The sequence below is a fragment of the Protomyctophum bolini genome, assembly GCF_963924005.1.
Source record: "Protomyctophum bolini genome assembly, chromosome: 9".
NCBI lineage: Eukaryota > Metazoa > Chordata > Actinopteri > Myctophiformes > Myctophidae > Protomyctophum > Protomyctophum bolini.
This window is the reverse complement of record NC_137870.1, coordinates 30,615,578-30,636,131: the sequence shown is the minus strand read 5'-3', so window position 1 is coordinate 30,636,131 and position 20,554 is coordinate 30,615,578. Positions and strand designations below refer to the sequence as shown.

Below are 20,554 nucleotides of genomic sequence, written 5' to 3'. Positions count from 1 at the left end.
CATATTAGTGTAGATGACATAGTGCAATCATAGCAAAAGATAGGTGCTTTCAAGTTTCAAACAATAATGTCTCAGTGCATGAGTATTTTAAAATAGTTCAACTAGCCGATCTACATTGAAATGTTGTGTGCTTGTAGATCGGCTATTTTAACTATTTTAAAAGGTATAGATATTTTATTTTACAGTAGGTAATTGGGTATAACTATTTTAAAAGATATAGCCTGAAGCCTGAAGAAATAAGTCTTTCCTGATGTCATGGCTTCAATCAAACATTTGTGACTGGGGACAGAGCTGTAGTCAGTCACAAATAACAAATAAGTCACAAATAAGTAAGAGGAAAAAAAGGCCACAATAGCATTTGGAGCTTCGGTGCATGTTGGGCCACTTCTGGTTAAAAAAAATCAATGGAATCAATTTTATGTTTAACAGCAACACACTGTGTACAGATTTGCCAAATTAATATATAGTCTGTCATCTCTGAGTCATCTTGGCATGTTTTGCTCCACATTCCTGGATGTGAACATGTTTGTTGTCCGATCTGTACAAGAGGACTGTGGGGTTATGTTTGACATCACATTCAAACATACCTGTCAATTACACCACAATCACAACACCCAGAAGCACCCAACGACTGACTCCCTCTCACCCTCCACCTCAAAACTAAAGAGCGGAAGGAATTTTCTGTTTTATTCCAAGTGCTGGCAGAGCGTGTCACAGCAGGTGAGGATAGGGCTTGTTGTTGGGGTGAATTAATTTGCAGTTGCACTGGGTGTAATGTCCCATGGCTCACTAGTGAAGGCGTGCTGTCTTTATCCCTTTGAGGCAGTCTCTGGGTTGCATGAAAAGCCCAGCTGTTCAGCCACACGCCTGTTACCATCTGACTGTAATCACAGACAAGCAGGGGAGAGGGGCCCTTGGATGACAGGCCAGTAGTATAATTTACTATCATTTTAGTCAATGTTTACATCTCTCCTCCTGTGTTCAGTGGAATAGACACATTTCCTCTTAGGTGTCACACATTTTTGGGAAGCTATGCCTCGGAAGCTATTACCTAATGTGCTGTGAATCACGTGAGACTGCTGATGTGTGACAAACACAAGCATCAGGTTTTAGCATTTGCTTTAGTTTTTGAGTGGTGCCTGGGTCCGTCCGAGTACGAAAATAGCGTTTGGTTGGTTTTCACAACCAAGTGTCGATGTTGTGCAGCCTAACACACACACACACACACACACACACACACACACACATATCAACTGTATATATGATGATTGCGGGTGTGACTGTACAGTACAGTGACAGTACTGTACAGTACAGTAGAGGGACCCCTGGGGACCCCCACACGGTAACTCTGTCATTTTTCAACCGTTTCGGACGCGGGCGTTTTGGTCGGTTGTTTGGTTGGTTTCAAGAAAATTCTCATCATGGTGAAAGTGTCACAAGCCACTGATATACAATCGCCTTGATGAATATGAATGAGGAAAAACAATTCCCTCTCAAATATTACTGAACCCTCAAGACATTTTCACATGAGTTTACATTTCTATTTCGACAACCTTTTTGTTTGTAACTCAGTTTTAGTAACAGAGATCCAATCATTTGTAATATGTTGGATTTTTGTAACCAATATAAGATAGAGAACAGGACCAAGTAATCGTGATAATTGAAGATACTTACTGTATTTATTGCATAACATCAGATGTATTGGTAAGATTTTGGATAATTGTAGAGGTCAATATAGTGACGTATCACGGCGACAAAGCACAGGCGTAAACGGCACTTCCGCATAGCCACATACGTCACGGTCTATGACTTGCCCAGCTAAACTGTGGCCGAGTGTGAACAACTTGTTACCGTCCCAATTGTAACCCTCAGGGCACAGGTGTCCAGGTCAGGTGAGGTTATTGTGGCCTCCTGGTGACGCTATAATAGGTGTGAAAAGGGTGCCATTTCTTCTTACGCCTGATGGCAAGTGGAGGAATTGAGGCATTTTGTTCCAAAAATGTGTTTTGCAAAAATGTGTGTGAAAAGGATGAGATTTATTCCTCAGCCTAGTAGGAAAGTGTGTGGAAAAGAAAATCGTAAATTACACGCTGCGTTCATGATTTGAGGGTTTTTGTTTAAAACGGGCCAATCCTGCAAACCAGACAGATCCATCTTGAGCACATGACTATAGAGATACGGTGTAACCATTTGCGGGGTTTTTGGACAGAATCTGGAGGAGTAATAACAGTCGGCCTCCTGATGTGAAAAATGGAGGTCAAAGTTTTTTCCTTGGCCTCTAGGAGTGTGCATGCAACGTTTCACACAGATCGGTGCAGTTATAGGTATACATGTGTAAATCTGTCTCCTGGTGGCGCTATAACAGGCCGTTCTGGAGAAATTGGGGCAGAGGTTTGTCGTTGGAGTGTGTGTGCAAAGTTTGGCATTGATGGACACACGGACGGAGTGCAAAACATACTCTCTCCCCATGCCTTCGGCCTGGTGGAGAGTGGAGACAATAATAGATGTAGTAAATGGATATAACGGAATTCTGCACTATATTACTACTAGTAGTAGTATATGGGTATTTTACTATGTATCCCTATCCTATGATATTTCTACAGTGAGCGATTGGTCAGGTTACAGGGTACAGACAGAAAAAGACCAGATAGAAGAGATAATGCAGAACATCTGCCCATGGTCTGTGGAATGTTGGGAATCTGCAGGAGAGTTGAAGAGCATTGGGGATATTGAGACAGACGGAGGTATTGCTGGAATGTTTACTAACGATCTTTAGGTTTTGTATTGTACTTATCTGTGTTTGCTGGTTGGGTAAACACTATTGTTACGTGTTACATAAGTGTAACTGACTATCATTTGCAGAATGTTGTTTTCACACTATGGCTGTACAGAGTACATATTATAGAAAGTATAGCACTATGTCACAGGAACAGATGAGATTTGAGCATTGTCAATACTATATATAGATGTGAGATGAAATCTCTTTATCTGTTCACCAGTGCTCAGATATACATTGTCACTCTTGCCTCGCTCAACAGACTCAACGCTGTGTGGAGCAATAACATGTTTTGCTGCTGACAGGCAAGCCCTCAACCATACAGCCACATGTTTCAGCAACACAGCTGGCTTATTTCTCTTCCCCTCACTTTAATCTCACTGTGCCATAGACCACAGGCACTTATAACTTCTCTCCTGTCCTGACAGCTATGCAGATACCACTGATAAGACAAGAAAAATTAGGGAAGGAAGGTCGGGCATAAATCTCTATTTCAGTTGGGATTTTTACATATTTTATCCTCTTGCATGTACACAACAGATTTACGTTGTATGTTTTGAGCTTGTAGATCTGGTATGTGTGAGGAATTATGAAACACATTTTTCACCTATAGTGACATGCCCAGAATAGGGCATAAAGCAGTTAAGTCTTTTATATAATATGTAAACCAGTAAGACGCACAAAGAAAATGTTTGCTGTACTGTAACATGATCAACTTTAAATAACTCAGCATGCTGAGGCGTTTCATACAGGTTGGTATGCTTGCCATCTCTGGCAGTTTGCTTTGGCATTTGCTCCAAGTACCCCCAGCCCTGTCTTGACATAGCTGTCATAGCAGACAGTTGCTCCACATTACTCAGAAATCACCAGCAGTCCCAGTCTAACTCAAAACAGCTCTATCTGTTACTAATAAACAGAAGTTCACTGCCAATCATGATAGGACGTGTTAGTGGTTTTGGCCACTTTTATGAAGACAATGACATGTTGTGATTGCCATAACATTTATAGAACATATTTATAGATCCGATGGCCATGGATCTTTGGTGGTAGTGAGAGGGCTGTCCTTATTTGTAGCCCATGTGCCCTCGGCTTAGTCGGCTATATTACTTTATGAGTTATCTGGTTGTTTTCAATAAATAAGCAAGTAGTCATGCTTACCTCTTTGAGAGCTGACATTTGAAAACGTCTGTTTTGTGTAAATCCTATCCAGGGCAGCACAAACACAGATATCAAGATCGTCAGGAAGGTCATTCGTTTTGAACAAAAGGTTGAGGAAACGTATAAAACCATGCAACCTAATGTACACATTCACCTTATCTATTTCAAACTGTGGCATTCTTACTGTTTATTATAGCTACTGTGTCTAGCCTAGGATTAGTCTCAAGTTCATATGCTTGGCATTTTATTTGATAAAGTATTGACATTGATTTATAGAGGGAGATGCTCCAGCTGTTTTTTTAACAATCTGGTTGCTTTTTGGTTTGTTGGTTTGGTTTGTTCCCACCATATGACAACATATTCTGACATTTGAATACTGGTATAGATTTAAACTGGAAGGGTGGTAGATTAAGAAATGTTGTAAAAATAAGTGTCCTTTATCCACTGTTGACGGATAGATGGCCATGGGCAGATTTCAAAGTACTTTGTGAATGAGGGTAACCTGTTCATTTCCACCCCTGTCTAAAGGTCAAACAAAGTCCAAGTGTTTGATTTGTAGCAATGGCTTCCATAGCAGTGAGGAGGGGTGTGAGGCTTATTGAATGGATGGATGAACAAATGAATGAATATATCCTTTTCTGCGGTGTGCACTCAAGGACAGTTTACAGAGTGTGAACTTAAAGTGTTCCTAATGCAACAATCCTATCAGAGAACCTGCTACCAAAAGTAAACAACAAGACCTCGGCCAATGAGCACGGAACAACTCTGACATTCCCCTCTCATGCATGAGTGTGTTTACTGTTCATGCTCAGCATTCACTTTCACTCCCATCTACTGCTGCAAGACCCTTAATGACCCTGCACACGTTTTATGTCATGCAGAGCAATGAGAGATCTGCTGTCAACCTGGTTTCTTATTTAAAGGAGTCTGTATTTTCACATTATAGTGTACACAGTAATAATGTCACAATATTTGGAGGACAAGACAGATTTAATTCCATTAATTACACAAATAAAAAGTGTGCTAAACAATGAATATTTCCCATACTTGAGGCTTGTGCTTTGTCATAACAACTGCTTTAGAATTTCAGGAATGTAATTTCATTTACCTAACCTAACCCTGCGCTGCATATCAGCAGGATACATTTGACACAATGCCTAACCTGGAAATGAGAACTTTCAACAAATTAGAACTTATTGTCAGTTAGCATTAGTTACTCTCATATCTCCAAAATATATGACATTCCTCTCCAATCCTGGCAGTGCACAGCATTCATCATTCTACCCATGATGTATTGCGTTAGTAGTAAATCATGCAACTGCAGTGTGAAATCAGTTGGTTTTCACACCCAGCTTTTATAAGATCTGGAGATCTACACTACCACGTCCTTCTGCTGTGCCAACGTTTCTCTGCCACCAACCAACCCCTCTCTCTCCCCCCTTTTAGCTTTTCTCCTATCTCGATCTTCTCTCCTCCCCTTTTCCATCTCCCCACAAGTACACATTCTCTGCTCTTACGCATAAACTGAATGGTTTAGTCACTGCTAGTTGAAGCCTCTAGACGTCCCTGGGGTTACTGTGGGATAGTCGTGATGACAAGATTGCCTTGCTGTGGAATAGCTGATTAACATGCCTATGGGGAGATAAGTGTGGCTCTGCCAGGATCCGTCCAACCCTGTGTCTCTCCTACAGAAACCATGCAGTGTCCCAACCTCACTACCACGATTTTGCCTTGAACACCAACTGGTTTCCACAAGGCAGGTGAGTCTTTTTCTTTTTCAGTATGTGTCTCATAGGGTTGACTTAAAAATGTTAAACATAACTTCACTTACATTAGCTGGTTAAATATGACGCATCTTGACTTAAGATTTCCTTAGAAGAGGTTTTTAAATTATATTCAATATTACCATAAGAACACAGAGGAGGTCTTGTGCAACTGACGACAGGTAATTACTAATTAAGTTAATAAAAACCCATAAAACGAAAGTTGATAGATCTAATTTTTATGTATTAGCAATACATGGATATTACCTAATTAGTTAAGTGAGATATACTGTAGCTCTCGTCTGCATATCCTTCCTGCCTTAATTGAAATCCACTCTGCATTCATTTGAGAATAATGGCACCTTCTTTTCAAAGAGAGGCTTCTTGGCACCCTAATTTCGTGTACACTAAATTCACCTTCATCAGGGCTCTCTTGGGTCATGATGGTGTATGGGAGGCATGTCATGTTTAGAAGGGGTGAAGGGTTAGTAGGGGCCCTCTCACAGCATTTTATATACTTAAAGACGTAATGCCATCCTGTGTAACTGCTATTGCATATTTATGATTTTTTAAAAGGCCATCCTGTGTAACTGCTAATGCATATTTATGATTTTTTTATCTGTGTGAAAGTTTCACATGTAGCTTTAGATTTGGTCCTTCTCTTAGAGATAGTTTTTTACTGTCATGTCTTAACAGCAAGAGAGAGAGAGAGAGTGTGTGTGTGTGTGTGTGTGTGTGTGTGTGTGTGTGTGTGTGTGTGTGTGTGTGTGTGCGCGTGTGTGGCTCAGGCTGTAGTATGGGCTGCACTAAATAAACTACTTTCTCATTGAAATTGCATTTTCAAAGTTCCACAAACTAGTTTTGTATATTTCACAAACAGCCTAACATACTGTTGATTAATGATAAAGGCTAAATCCACTTTGGCAGGGCCCTTGGCTTGTAATTGAGTTTTCCTGGTTTAAATTATTTTTTTAACCATGAATAGGTGCAAATGTGCATCCAAAATTTATGGGCAGGTGCAGGACACTTTTTTTTTTAACCGGAAAAGCTAAATATAGTTTGCACACTGCAAAACAGCTTCCAAAGCATTTGCACATTTCAGCGTACATGCATTCTTCTGAATCATTCTGAGCACCGGAACTTAATAAAGACGACTACGTTGTGGGCAGAATATCCCCCTCCCCTTTTTAATTGAATTTGTTAGTCAACTATTTAAAAAGTCTTTGTAGCTGGAGAAAATGCCGACTGTGTAGCAGCAGAGAAACACAGTACTCCTCGTTTTGTGTGTACATCTGTCTCAGATGCCTGAGACAGTCCAAGGTGTGTTTTAAAAGAAGTACTTAATTAAGGGGTGAGAGGGATGTTAACCAGTGTAGGACAGGGACATCTTCTGCTCTGATGAATGGTAGAGTGGATAGTAAATCACCCACTGGGGAAGAGCAGTCAGATTCCTCTGTGTGGTGATGTCACCACAATCGTGCGTGAAACAGATCCAGACTTGAACGGCCCAGCCTGAGCCAGATGTTTCTATTTCACAGCAAACTCCACGCCAGATAGCACATACTCAGATATGCTCTGCGCTGGCGGAGGAGCTTAGTGGCTTAGATCAAACTGTTCTTATATTGACAGGAGTAACTAAGATAGTTAGAAAACAGTATGTAGCCTTATTTAATATTCGCTTAAACTATAAAGTACGGTATATGTATAGGTCATCTGGTATTATTTTTAATGTTTGTAAGCTGTATTTCACGTCTCTCACACATGGATCTCTCTTTTTTTCAGGTATACTGCTTGATTTGACCATCAGCAAACAGGATTACAATGGCTAACCAATACATCAAGCCTAAGTGCCTTTGGATCTACGTTCTAAACTATGACAAGGTGTAAAACGGAAAGAAATGGAGACTGTTCGAATGGTGAATTTGGAGGAACATCAGTCGCTGACAATGTCAGGATCTTCCACTGTGGTCTTCTCAACACCAGATTCTTCCTCAGAATGTTCTGCTCCGACAGAGGACTCGACCGCTACCAGCTCACCAGAGCACAGAGAGAATAAAGGATCAGCTGAACCTCATATCTCTGAGCCATCGGGATCAAATAAGGGTATTCCCAAGCAAGAGGAACATTTTTGCGGTGTCACTGAATTTATGGCTCCCAGGTTTTCTAAGGAGCCTCATGGGCATGGGCCACTTATCCCTGCGCGAGCCCCTTGGGAGCCTGCCCAGAACCATAATCTGCTGGTCTCATCTCACGAGCAGTGCATTTCACCTCCATCACCAAAGCCAGTAGACGACTCTTATGGTGAAATTCCAGATCCTGTCCCTTTCATAGAAGATCATCCAAATGTAGAGTATCAGAAGGATTTTTCTGCTGGCATTTCTGTAGAGGTTGTCAAGAATGCTGACTCTTCTAACCTGGCAGAAGACTCCCACCCTAAGGTGAATGGTCACATCATTACAACTTTGTCTCACAAGGATGAAGATTGCTCCGTCCTCCCTCTTATACCTACTGTGGATGGTGCACATACACTGTCTCTCCCTGTAACCGCCAGCGAGGCCTCTAATTCGGGCCCACGGTCATGGGATCTACCACGCATCGTAAAGCACAAACCTAGCTCCATCACCTTCTCGGATTATACCTGTCCCATCAGCACAAACCAGGGTATTGTCATCAATGAGAGCTCTGATGGTGAAGAAGAATCTTCACTAGAGGATGATGATGGTGATGGCGGTGACTGCGATGACGATGATGGCGACGACGATGACGACGTTTTCCCCGAGCTGCCTCAAAGCAGGGAATTCCTTGTCAGTCGCAAACGTAGAAGCAATGGCAGAGACAAAATGAGGAGAAGTGCCATGAGTTATCAAGAAGAGTCCATGGACATTTTGCACACCAACAGTAATGGTGGTTATGAAGCAGAACAAGAGGCCAGCAGCAGTAGAGAGGTATGCTGACTTTCATTTTAAAATGATCAACAGTTAATTTTACATATCAATGAAACATTTATCTATATATTTCTGTAAAGGAATAATTTGACCTCACTTGAGCTTTTGCTTTTTAGTACAAAAATACACTTATCATTGTTTGCCAGATGATATTATTAAAATAACGTGTAGGAGTAAGATTGACTCCACATTTTTCAAATGGCCTTTATTAGTAAAACACAGGGCCTGAAGGAATAGCCCTTCTGCTTTCTCTCCACTCCTTCAGCTAGCAGCACTGTTCTGACAGAATGCGTTTTGGTCACACAGAATGTATCCCCCCATTATAGTTCCCCTTTGTTTTAACATGTCAAAGTTGATCTGTGTCCTTTTCTCTCAACCTTTACCCTGACCGTAATAATATCCATCTCATCCTCCCCTTTTTATTGGTCTTTTAAAGTTCCAACTTTAAAAACATTCATAAACACGTTCACAAACGTCCAATATATTTTGTGCATTATGGCCAGAGGGAGCATATCAAATGACACATAACTGTCATGCTTCTCTAAACTTCAGATAATGACTTACAGTAAAATAGAGTAGGGGCAGGTGGGGACATCCAGTGTTGGCTTGACAGGCAGTGTTGAATGGGTTGTTTGGGAAAAGCTTAGAAGGACTCATTTTATGGAGACATGCTGCTGGTGTGCTGTCAGATACGATGTTGTGACGAACACACAATATTATTGCAATATATTCAACTATATAAAAAAATGTTATGAATTATTTAATTTGCTATATCAGTACTTTGTGTGCACTCATTCACACGCAAATTCCATACCCCAATTGTATTTATTTTTTAACTACTTTCAAGTCAACTCGCCGTCCCTATTTCGTGCGTAGTCAAAAATATATTATTTACGGTATATATTTTAAATTGTGAAAATAGCATATCTATGACTACAATCAACTGTCCTGTAGTGTAAACTGCTGTGCAATGCGTTGTGAGGTTAATGAGGAATGTTACAAGTGCAAGGTGTAGTAGAAAGAATGGCTGATTTTGTGCTGGCAAAAGAATGCAGTTCTCCAAAATAGCCATATGAGGGCATCATCTACACAGTGATCTGATCTCTGACTATTCATACTTGAATAATTTGTTTTAGCAATGATATACTGTATATGCCTTTGCCTTTTCTAATTTCCCTGCGGTTTTGTGCCCGAGTTCAGCTCATGTTTTGTAGCATAGGCTGTCAGGAGTGTAATTTATGCATTGTAGTAGCCAGGTAGTCTTTGCCCTTTCGCATGACCGACTGCTACATTCTGATACCTCCATGGTGATCTGTGGCACTTGGTGGGTGGCGTAGCCAAGGCTCAGACACTTAACTCCTAATTTCCATGTCAAAGACACTGTGTTTGTGGTTCACAATGTAGCCAATTTGCGCTGATAAAGTTATAGTCTGTTCACATTTTGTTGCCCACAGAAGATAACATTAATGCATCTATCTAGACTAGAGGATTGACTCATACCAGCCCGGTTGCCATGGCATGAGGGGGTTCACACAATTGTTGGAACTGGAAAGAGGAAAGCAATGAAGAGATGAATCAAGGGTACTGTCTGGTTTTAGCTTCAAGCCTTCTCTGGAATTTGCCTCATTCTGTGCAGAAGTGCCTTCATTCCAAACCAGCACCTTGTGCGGATGGCACTGAAAAGAGACGGTGTGAATGTGTTACAGATTTGTATTGAATGTGTGCCAGAATAGGGCATCAGTTCCATGCCTCTGTGTTGGCCTGGATTTAGGGCTTAACTAGAAAACGGCGCCACCCGCCAGGCTGGGTTGCCTATCCCGGCAAGGCCTGTACATTTTGGAAGTCAGTCATAGAAAATGGAATAGATAATGCATGTGGACTGATCTGTGTAGGTTTTGGATAAAATCTGTAGTAACAAATCTTTTAGAATATCCAGTCTGGCACAATGGCTGGGGCATATACGGCGAGTTGCGTCATCGTCCAAGGAATCCTGGTAATTAAAAAATACGTTTGTGTTTATTATTAATGATGTATGTAAACGTGAAGTGGTGTGCTTTGAGGTGGCAGTTAACTTCCTTGGCCTACTGGGAGTGTGTGTGTGCAAAGTTCCATGGCAATCAGATGCATTCAGGATTTGTGGCATTTTGTGCAAAACTGGCCCCTCCCACAAATGAATATGAAAGCCAATCATAGACAATCAAAATGGGATCTGACAAATAGGAAAGATTCATCTTGATCATGTGACTACAGAGGTAATGTGTACCAATTTGTGTGAGTTAGACAAAAGCTGAATGGGTAGAATGGTCTGTACTGACGATTTCCTATATTGATAGGCAGCTGTCAAGGGCTGGTAGGTTTGTGGGACGGAAGACTGCAGGGCGAGCGCTGGCGCTTTGGCATGGGGGGTCAGATCAACATATGAAATGAATTCTGTACTGGCCATATATGGAGTGTGTCTTGAGTGTACAGGGTTTGATGAGGTCAGATCAACATGGAATGTCAGAACAGGTCAGCTCCATATATGGAGATCTAAGGGTTTGAGGTCAGATGTAGAGCTGCTGGCCGGCTCCATATATGCAGATCTAGGTGATGATCCAGTCTTCTCCATGTATGGTTATCCAGGGTTAAATGAGTCAGTGTCATGATCTTCATATATGGCCACATATGGTGTGATGTCATGAGGTGTGACCATATATGGAGGCATGATGGCATCATGCCTAATGGACAGACGGGAGATGCCATGGTTTTCATAGTAAATGTGACATACTGTCGCAATAAAGAGTCTAAAACATAGCTTGGTGTGTGGGTTCTATCCTTAAACTAGAGTTGTACATGTTAATAGATTCTGCCAGGCTCTTCTCTTAGGAGGCCATAAGAATAGCACATGCAAAATGTCATACTGAGTGCTTTTGGTTGCTGGTGAGTGCTAACTCTCTAAACACATTGATCCGGTGTCTACCATGCTATGCACACACTGGTCAAGCACACGCCTGGGAGGCGTGACAGCAAAAGGCAGCTCTGTCTCTCTCTCTCTCTCTCTCTCTCTCTCTCTCTCTCTCTCTCTCTCTCTCTCTCTCTCTCTCTCTCTCTCTCACTTTGTGACCCCAGGCCACCTCCCAGGCCCTTAGACGCCCTGAGAGGTCAGGAGGAGGGGTTTGCTGAGATTTAAAGTCATTCCTTGGAGATTAAGCAGGGAACATCACTTGTCCTCTTGTGCTGAGGTCCATCAGCTGACCCTGGGTGGTCGATGAAGTCAATGGACTGACTGGTGTCTCTTCCATTAATTCCATGTAACTTTGAGGGCTGAAACAGACTCAGCTTAGAAATACATATATTTTATTCTGAAGGACTGATGCTTATTTCATACTCCGTTGGTGTCGCACATCAAAATATAATATTTTTGGCGGGTGACACCATCCTATGACAAAGTATAAATCTGTCTTTAAGCCTCAGTGAACATTTACGAATACAAAGAACACATGTACACATGCAGGGGGATAAGACAACAGCCTACACACGGCCTCCCCTGCAAGTAGCTAGAAATGGTGCAGACCAACTTGTGAAACAAATGTCGACACCCAATCATTGTGCTGGAAGACCAGGGTGTAAGCACACTGGGCACAATATGTGCTGTAGAGTGCATTGCTGGAATTTGGCGGAAATTGGCGGAAGTATGGAATTTGGGTGGAAGTATGGAATTTGGACGGATTAAGTACCGCTCAAGGAAATGACGTTGACGCTTTAACAAATCTGTTTACATTCTCCGTGTATGAAATAAGTGTTGTGATTGGTCGACAAATATTGTATCCGGGGGAAATAAATCTGACAGATGTTCCGGACTGACATTTCCAGCTATGCACTCTATGCCTTATATTGTGACCAGGCTTTTGTCTTCGCAGTCGCACATGAGTAAGCCTGGGACCGAGGCTAGGGCGTAAGAGGCCAGGTAGCTTCGGTCCCAGCCTTACTCATCTGCAAAGATAACAACTTAAGGCAACAATGAGTGATGAACGTCTATAAGCCGCCGCCATCTACAGTACGTTGACCACGTTGACGGCTCTCCCGTTAGCACCCGCCTTCTATGCAGTATGCAGGGGATTTTAACTGTCAGCACATACAGTACACACAGTGGGGATACATACAACCACACAACTGTAGATGGAGAGGTGCTGAGTGAACACAGATGCTCTTCTCCTGTCAATGTTATACCATACCAGAGGTATGGTATAAAATTGCTATTATATAATACGCTCTGAATGGGAGCTTCAGTATTTAATTTCTAATTGACATAATGTCCACATACGTAGGCACACAGCGCATGTGCCCATCCATATTGTACACACACACACACACACACACGCACGCACGCAGACACATTCTCATTCTCATTATCTCAATAATGATGGACCAGCAAGAACAAACTTCATATCTGAATTAATTCTAATTCATATTTCTAAGCAGGCTCTGTAAAGATGGCATTTCAAGTGACAGACCATAAAGCGTTACATAAAGATGAAAATGATGATAGAAATGGCTCCCTGTCTGACACGTGACGTGACTACAAGACATGCATCTCGCAGCATTGAGGAGTGAACTGCTTGCACCTGTCTGTCTGTCTGTCTGTCTGTCTGTCTGTCTGTCTGTCTGTCTGTCTGTCTGTCTGTCTGTCTGTCTGTCTGTCTGTCTGTCTGTCTGTCTGTGTCTTGCGGGTGCAGACCGGTGAAGACAGCAGACGGGTCTGTGTGTCTGTCTGTCTGTCTGTGTCTTGCGGGTGCAGACCGGTGAAGACAGCAGACGGGTCTGTCTGTCTGTCTGTCTGTGTCTTGCGGGTGCAGACCGGTGAAGACAGCTGACGGGTCTGTCTGTCTGTCTGTCTGTCTGTGTCTTGCGGGTGCAGACCGCTGAAGACAGCAGACGGGTCTGTGTGTCTGTCTGTCTGTGTGTCTGTCTGTCTGTCTGTCTGTCTCTGTCTGTCTGTGTCTTGCGGGTGCAGACCGGTGAAGACAGCAGACGGGTCTGTGTGTCTGTGCTGTTGGTTCTGCTGGTCCGGAGGGTTTAAATATTATTTTCAGACCAGCCGGACGTTTATAATGTCAATCCCTGTAGTGTAGACTATGTCATACCGATATTGCAGTATTCAAAACACCAGGCGATATGATATCACAATATTGGTATAATATCAATATATTGTTCAGCCATAAGGCACAGTGTTATTGGTTTGTGAATCCATAGTGGGATTGTAATTATTGGTCCTTAGTGCTGCAGTAAAATATAAATAGATTGTAATTAAATACGTAATTACGTATTACACATTACACAGTACACGCACGCACGCACACAAACACACGCGCACACACACACACACACACACACACACACACACACACACACACACACACACACACACACACACACACACACAGACACAGGCATGCACACACAAGCAGCACAATGCTTTTCTTTCTCTGCCAGGCCCTGTTCAGATGGCAAATCAACAATGTTAATTTATGCCACGGTGACTGAGGTGCATCCTGCTGATTTATGAGCTTGAACCTCTGGGTCTTCAGACACAGTCCGTGTCTGTTTGTGGACGGTCTATTTATATGTTCTGGGTGTCTGGGGAGTAGTGAAACCCAGTGGCAGGGAATTCCATCATACTCCGTTTGGCACACATGCCTGGACGCCTCTTCATTTGCTCTTTCACCCTGGGCATTGGCTGAATGCATTTGAATAGCATTTCCTTCTGCGCCAGTGGGGCATGGTGGCTGTTGGCTCTTCTGCACTTTACAAGATAGTGTTTTGGGGTTTCCATGTCATTTGTGTTTGAATTTAGGGCAGCCTAGTAAACCGACAGATGTCTTTCTCTAATTTAAAAAAGTTTGTGGGACTTGAGCAGTTTGACTGCAGGGCCCTGTGGGAGTCGTTAGTGCAATGAGTGACAGCTATAGATCTACTTCCTCTGCCAGTTTCTCACCTGTGGCCGGAGGCACCATGGAGGAATAGAACCCCAGGCAGGAATGTTGCGTTACTCCTGCACTCTGATGTCCATGTGTAGCAGAGTGGCTCACAGCCTCAGCCTGATGCCTAAAAAATCAAATATCATAGGGATATCCCTTTGGATTAGTGGTTATGATGTTGGCATTCCACGCGGGAGACCTGAGTTCGATTCCTGGGTGTTACACATGTACATGAATTTTGGCTCAGAAGTGGCAGAGACCATTGTAGTGCGTGCGTGTGTGTCAAAATATTATTGGCTAATCTAAACCAGTACGACGCGCAAACGTGGGAAGCGAACGCAGCTGAGACCCTGCAGATCATGTCTGTCTGTCTGTCTGTCTGTCTGTCTGTGTGTCTGTCCCGCTGTTACTGTATATGTGGACCTGGCCCCTTTTGTGCCCATATATGGAGCTGAGTGATTGCTGATGCAACACACTCCATATTTGGACGTATAGCGGGACAGACACACACACAGACAGACACACAGACAGACAGACATGATCTGCTAGGTCTCATAGTAAGTGCTCAGTGCGTTCGCAATAAAGGCCGGGGGGAGGGGGTATGTTGCTGTGGACCAGACAGAATCCTTCTATTCTGTAGTACATTACACAGACCTGTTAGCATGACCATTCCAGCAGCTGCAACTTTAAGCCAAATGTATACTTCATCGCACTGCTGTGTTGCTCGCCAAAAATACCACACTTTCAAGCTAACATTGACGCAACACATTGTAATGACGCTTTCCTTTAGAGGAGATATATAAAATGTCCTCTCCCTCGGCTCTCTTCTCAAGGATAGGACAGCCAGTAATAGTAAAAACTCACACTCATGTGAAGTGAGGGGCGTTCTTATCATCATACATCATCACATTCCAGCCAATCACTTTTGGCGTCCTTACTTTTCTTATCCTCACATTCCGTTTGCCCAGCCAATCAAATCATCACTATGGGGTACACACAACGCTGGAAATGCAATGAATGTTTCACAGCTTCATTAGATCAAGTATCTTATTTCAACAGCGTGATGGTTGAAGACCATCATACATTTGAGGTCAACATTTGAGTACATTTGATGTAAACAAAAGTACATTTGAGGTAAACAAAAATAAATTATGTTAGAAAGCAAATCATTTTGGTGAGGTCCGTCCCTGTCCGTCCCTCTCGCAAAGACAAAATGACCCTGATATCAGATGTCCCTCCTGCTGTGAGCTATTAGCTCGCTCTTCAACAAAAGTGAAACATAATTAACGTTATTCTCTGATTCCAGAGAGATCACAGTGTCTTTATCGTGCTTCTTGTTTCTCCACAGAGATCTCCCCATGTCAAGTCCCCATGGTCTGAGTCTATGAACCAGCTGATGAGGAAACTGGACCAGCTCAACCTGGATATAGAGGAGGCCCTGAGTGCCAGCTCCTCCCCCTGCAATACTCCCAGCACCGTCCGCAAGAAACAGGTGAGAAGGCATTTTCAAAATGTTTTATCATGGCCATCAGGTGACTCAAGTTTGTCTGGGTGCTCCAACAAAGAAAATGCACAGCGTGTGCGCGTGGGAAGACGGCAGGAGATTGTGTCCTGTCACTGCACTATTGACTCCTACTGATCGGCCTGAATGCCCATTCAAGGGAACTGGAGAAGACAGCGTGAACCTTTGTTTGTTGCATTCTCCCAGAGAACACTGTGCCTCCATCTCAAATACGGAACAGGAAGTAATCAGTTCATGTGAGCTGCCCCGTGGTGTGGTTGATATGAAGTTGCGCTAACTAGCAATAAGTTTCATTGGTTGCTCCAGCAAAGTCTGTGACTGTGAACATGGAAGTTAGACACTTAGGACTTATTTATATATATTGTATGTACTGTAATACCAAATGGTGCACACATGAAAAGTACTACAAGATCTTGTAAAATGTGACACTTTTCATCTATAGGCCTACATGACATGATCAAAATTGGGATGCCAGGTTTAAAGTGGTTAAACCATGGTTCGGAGTTGGACATGTTTGATCTTTCATGAGTCATAAGCTTGACTGTATGACTTAAAGCTGTTGGATAGGGTTATCTGTCTATGACACTATGGGCTTTGTCTGTCTGCCTTTTACTATGTTACTGACTGGCGTCCATTTTATGATGCAAGTCTCTTAGATGTGATACTAGAGTCTCCAGTACTCCACCCGAATCAGTCAGAATGGCATGGCAGAGACAAACAGCCATTGTGCTTTGAGGTTCCAACTGGGACCATGTAATGCTGTCCCTAAAAAAGGCTCCTCTCATGGTGGCATGTATCATGAAATATCCTGCTAGAGTTAGCATTTGGGAACAAAAGTGCTCTTTTGGAGTCCTTATGTATGTACCACACAGAGAGGCTGTTGTGTTGAAGGAAGATGTTTGTATGATTTAGTCCATTAGGAATGGTTGAGAGACTGGTACATGCCTCGCAGGCATCTGCATAACCATCCCAGGCATTCACTATTACTCGCTTTAACTAATGACTAAGGAACCGGGCAAGACAAGACATCTTTACTGGGGTATTTGACAAGGTCATAATCTCTGTCCTCTCAAAGGACAATCCACACATACAGGCTCCTTTGTCTCGTCTCTGTCAGGCTGAAGTGAGAGTGGAGATTTTGTCTTCCCCAGCCGCTGACCTCAGCCTCTTGTTTTCTTTTCCCTTGGCCACCAAAGAGCCCATCCTGTCCTGGTCTCTTCTGGCAGAGAGACGGGTCCAGTGTTGATTATTGTCCTGTTGTTGCAGAGCGATGCTGATTCAAGGACCGCATTAAACCCATCCGTCAACAGCCAAGCCCTCCGAAGATCAGAAAAGGAAGAATGCCGGAGCCACAATAGGTCCCCCACAGCTCGACGTAGCACATCCGTTGGAATAAGAACAAAAAACAGAAAGACAACGGTAAGCTCTAAGGCTCAAAGCCCTTTTCAGTCCTTCCAATTATTTGCTTGACTTATATGTGTTGGAGAACATATTTTGTAGCAAAGTTCTGTCTGTGAGCTCCAGAGTTCCTTGCAATATACAATACTGAAAACATCCTTTCTTTAAATGGGATCTGATTTGGGATTTTTTTGGGTGACTGCCATGACCTGCTCAAAGCGTTTCCTGTACTGCAAAAAGTAATTTAAAGACTGTAAACCCCCCCCCCCCCCCCCTAATTCAAAGTTCCTGCCTGTTGGTGGCTGGGAAACTTTTCGTTTTTTCACAAGTTTCACAAATGAACAATATACCTCAAATGATTGTTCCTGAAAGTATGCTGAGATAGATAGATGGTAGATACAAGCAGACCAGGTGATTACAACCATTCACAGGGAATCAATGCATCTGAGTTGTCAAAATGTTATTGTTTTAAACACGAGTATGGTTAATTAAGTAGTATCACCCTAGGAAAACACAATTTAACTACTGACTTCACTATCATGTCTAAGATATCCTACTTGGTGAGGGTGAGGTGGACACGCACGCATGCATGCATGCATGCATGCACGCACGCACGCACGCACGCACGCACGCACACACACACACACACACACACACACATGCACGCTATGGCGCTCGCGTGTACACACACACACACACACACACACACACACACAATATGCGTCTGTCTAGCAATTCACAATCTCCTGTCTTAAGAAATATTTGAGCTTTGCAATAGGAATATGTTCAGCTTAGGCTTTCCAACACAAAGATGGTGGACAAATCATATACCATAAATCTTACTATATGCAGTACAGTCCTAAAGGACATGGATGGCAGAGTGTTTACAGAATGTAGACAAACAAATTCATTTGTAACAACTCGGCTTCTCTATATCCTGTCCTCTATATAGATGTCTTTATTTTAAGGGCTATAAATTAATTTGCACTTAAGCAACCGATTTCATAGTCCACCTGTCCATTTTGTGGAACCCATACAAACTCTCAAGAATGGCAACGACATAAATGAAAATCAGACAGAGGGAGACAGGTGGGAATGATCACATAAGTCAGAGACAATTCCTTTGGCTGTAGTTTAACCTTAGGTATGGTGCAGTTTACATGTGATAAAAATGTCATGTGCGTTTAGTCACAGGCTATGCAGTGCAGGTCATGGTTGAGGTGTCTAGGCAGTCATTGATTGGCTGTGCATTGCTAGCGTGTTTTCATCCAGTTTAGTGAGTACCAGGTTATTTTACATTGACCCAGCTAATGATAAGCTCGGTCCCAATGCTCTACAATCCTCAGCTACATCAACACCATCCCCAACACCTTTTAAATGTGGAAATTCTAATGTCATACCAGTCACACTGAGGGGCAGGGCATTTTGAAATGTTACGAAAGCAGTTTCTAGTACACAAATCGGACAAACATCACCCGCCTTCATTTTAAGGCGAAGTCTCAAAACCAGACTGTACACTGTAAAATTCTCAGCATTAAGGATTTTACAGTGTAGTCGGTTTGTTGTGTTGGGTGAATTTAGTTTTTGTCCCCCTTATCCCTGCATCTGCCAACTGCAGTAAAAGTGAAAAGAATTTGCAGCTCTGATGGATGAACCTATTCTGTAACAGGACCAATGTGGCTCATTAAACTGGGATTCGCTCTGCCTCGGAAAAGGGTGTGCTGATCGGGCCTTGTACCATGGTTTAAGCATGACCTTGTAGAGCTTCAGAATATAGATGGGTGGAGAGGTCAACCACACTGCACATTAATTTTGGCTAGTATCATGTAAACGTATGTTTTCTCATGCTAATAAAGCTCCTTTGAATTGAAATTGATTCTCCCTCTTCTTCTGTCATGGTTCCCTCACACAGACCCCTCTGTATATCTTTGATAATGACTCTTAGTCTTGAGTCAGTATGAAACTGGGTGTGAGAATGCAATGCAGATTAAATCACAGTTGCAGACTTAAGAATACAACTGACCAAATGTGTGAGATAATGCTGGTTGTCCTATACTTGGACGTGTAGTTTATGTGGATGTGCATGGATATATAGCATTATATAACCCTCCAGCTATCGTTCTACTTACATATAGTCACAGGCTGTGGTAATGGTAGACCCTTGGCCTCAAGGCCCACATGCAGTCTCTCTGGGGCTATATCTTTCTAGCTCAACCACAGAAGATGAATAAGTATGGTGGTTCACATTCTGAAAGGAAACCCTGGACTGCTAAGCAAGGCTTCGCTGTGTAAAACGTATTGTATATTTCTCCTCTCGTCCTCCCTTGTCTAACAAATATATGTCAGATGGGCAAACCTGCCAAGTAATACATACATAAATAAATACATAATATACATAGGCCTAATAATATTTGAATGAATAGCTCAAGAACTGTGTTTTGGGAAATCTAGGGACCAAAATAATTGCATAAGCAATTCACTTTATACATGTGCCTATAGAATCATGCCAAAATCATGTAACTCCTCAAAAGTAATCCAACAAGATTTGTTGAATTTACAGTTTAAATTATAGGCCTATGCAGTTTTATTTCTGCTATTCAATGCAGGTTCAGATGATACAAAAATATCTGGTGTGTCTCCCCTTTGCTTTGTTACATTGTCATTGAATAGAGACATTGAGTTGAGGATTCCTGACTGATGGAACTGAGGAATGAGGATGCAGTTCTCTGTCACCTGGTATGACTGTGCTGTTGACTCTCAGGGAGAGTGTCTGGGAGAGCAGCTATCATTCACCAACACAGACCTGTCATTCCATATAAACATCCTTGTTGATGTTAGCGAGGGTAATGCTCCCACTGACAACAGTCCTGAAAGGGACTCTGCTCTTCCTGCATGGAGCCTGTCATTTGTCGTGACCCGCAACCTTTGACGTGTTCACCATCTGACTGGAATTGTTTGAACTGATGCACTGTCGCTGTATGTAATAAAATGGGGGCAGGATTTAAAGATATGCTTGGGCCTTTCCTCTGATGTTG

General features: G+C 42.6%; 1 protein-coding gene across 1 annotated transcript in view; it reads left to right on the top strand.

Moving 5' to 3' along the window:
* The first annotated feature begins 8,291 nt into the window (after positions 1-8,291).
* stard13b (StAR related lipid transfer domain containing 13b) overlaps positions 8,292-20,554 on the top strand; it is a 61,509-nt gene continuing 49,246 nt past the window's right edge. The window contains exons 1-3 of the mRNA XM_080772610.1: positions 8,292-8,642; positions 15,948-16,091; positions 17,388-17,540. Coding sequence (XP_080628736.1) covers positions 8,538-8,642; positions 15,948-16,091; positions 17,388-17,540 — 402 coding nt within the window. The 5' untranslated portion in view covers positions 8,292-8,537. The remainder of the gene's footprint in view (positions 8,643-15,947; positions 16,092-17,387; positions 17,541-20,554) is intronic.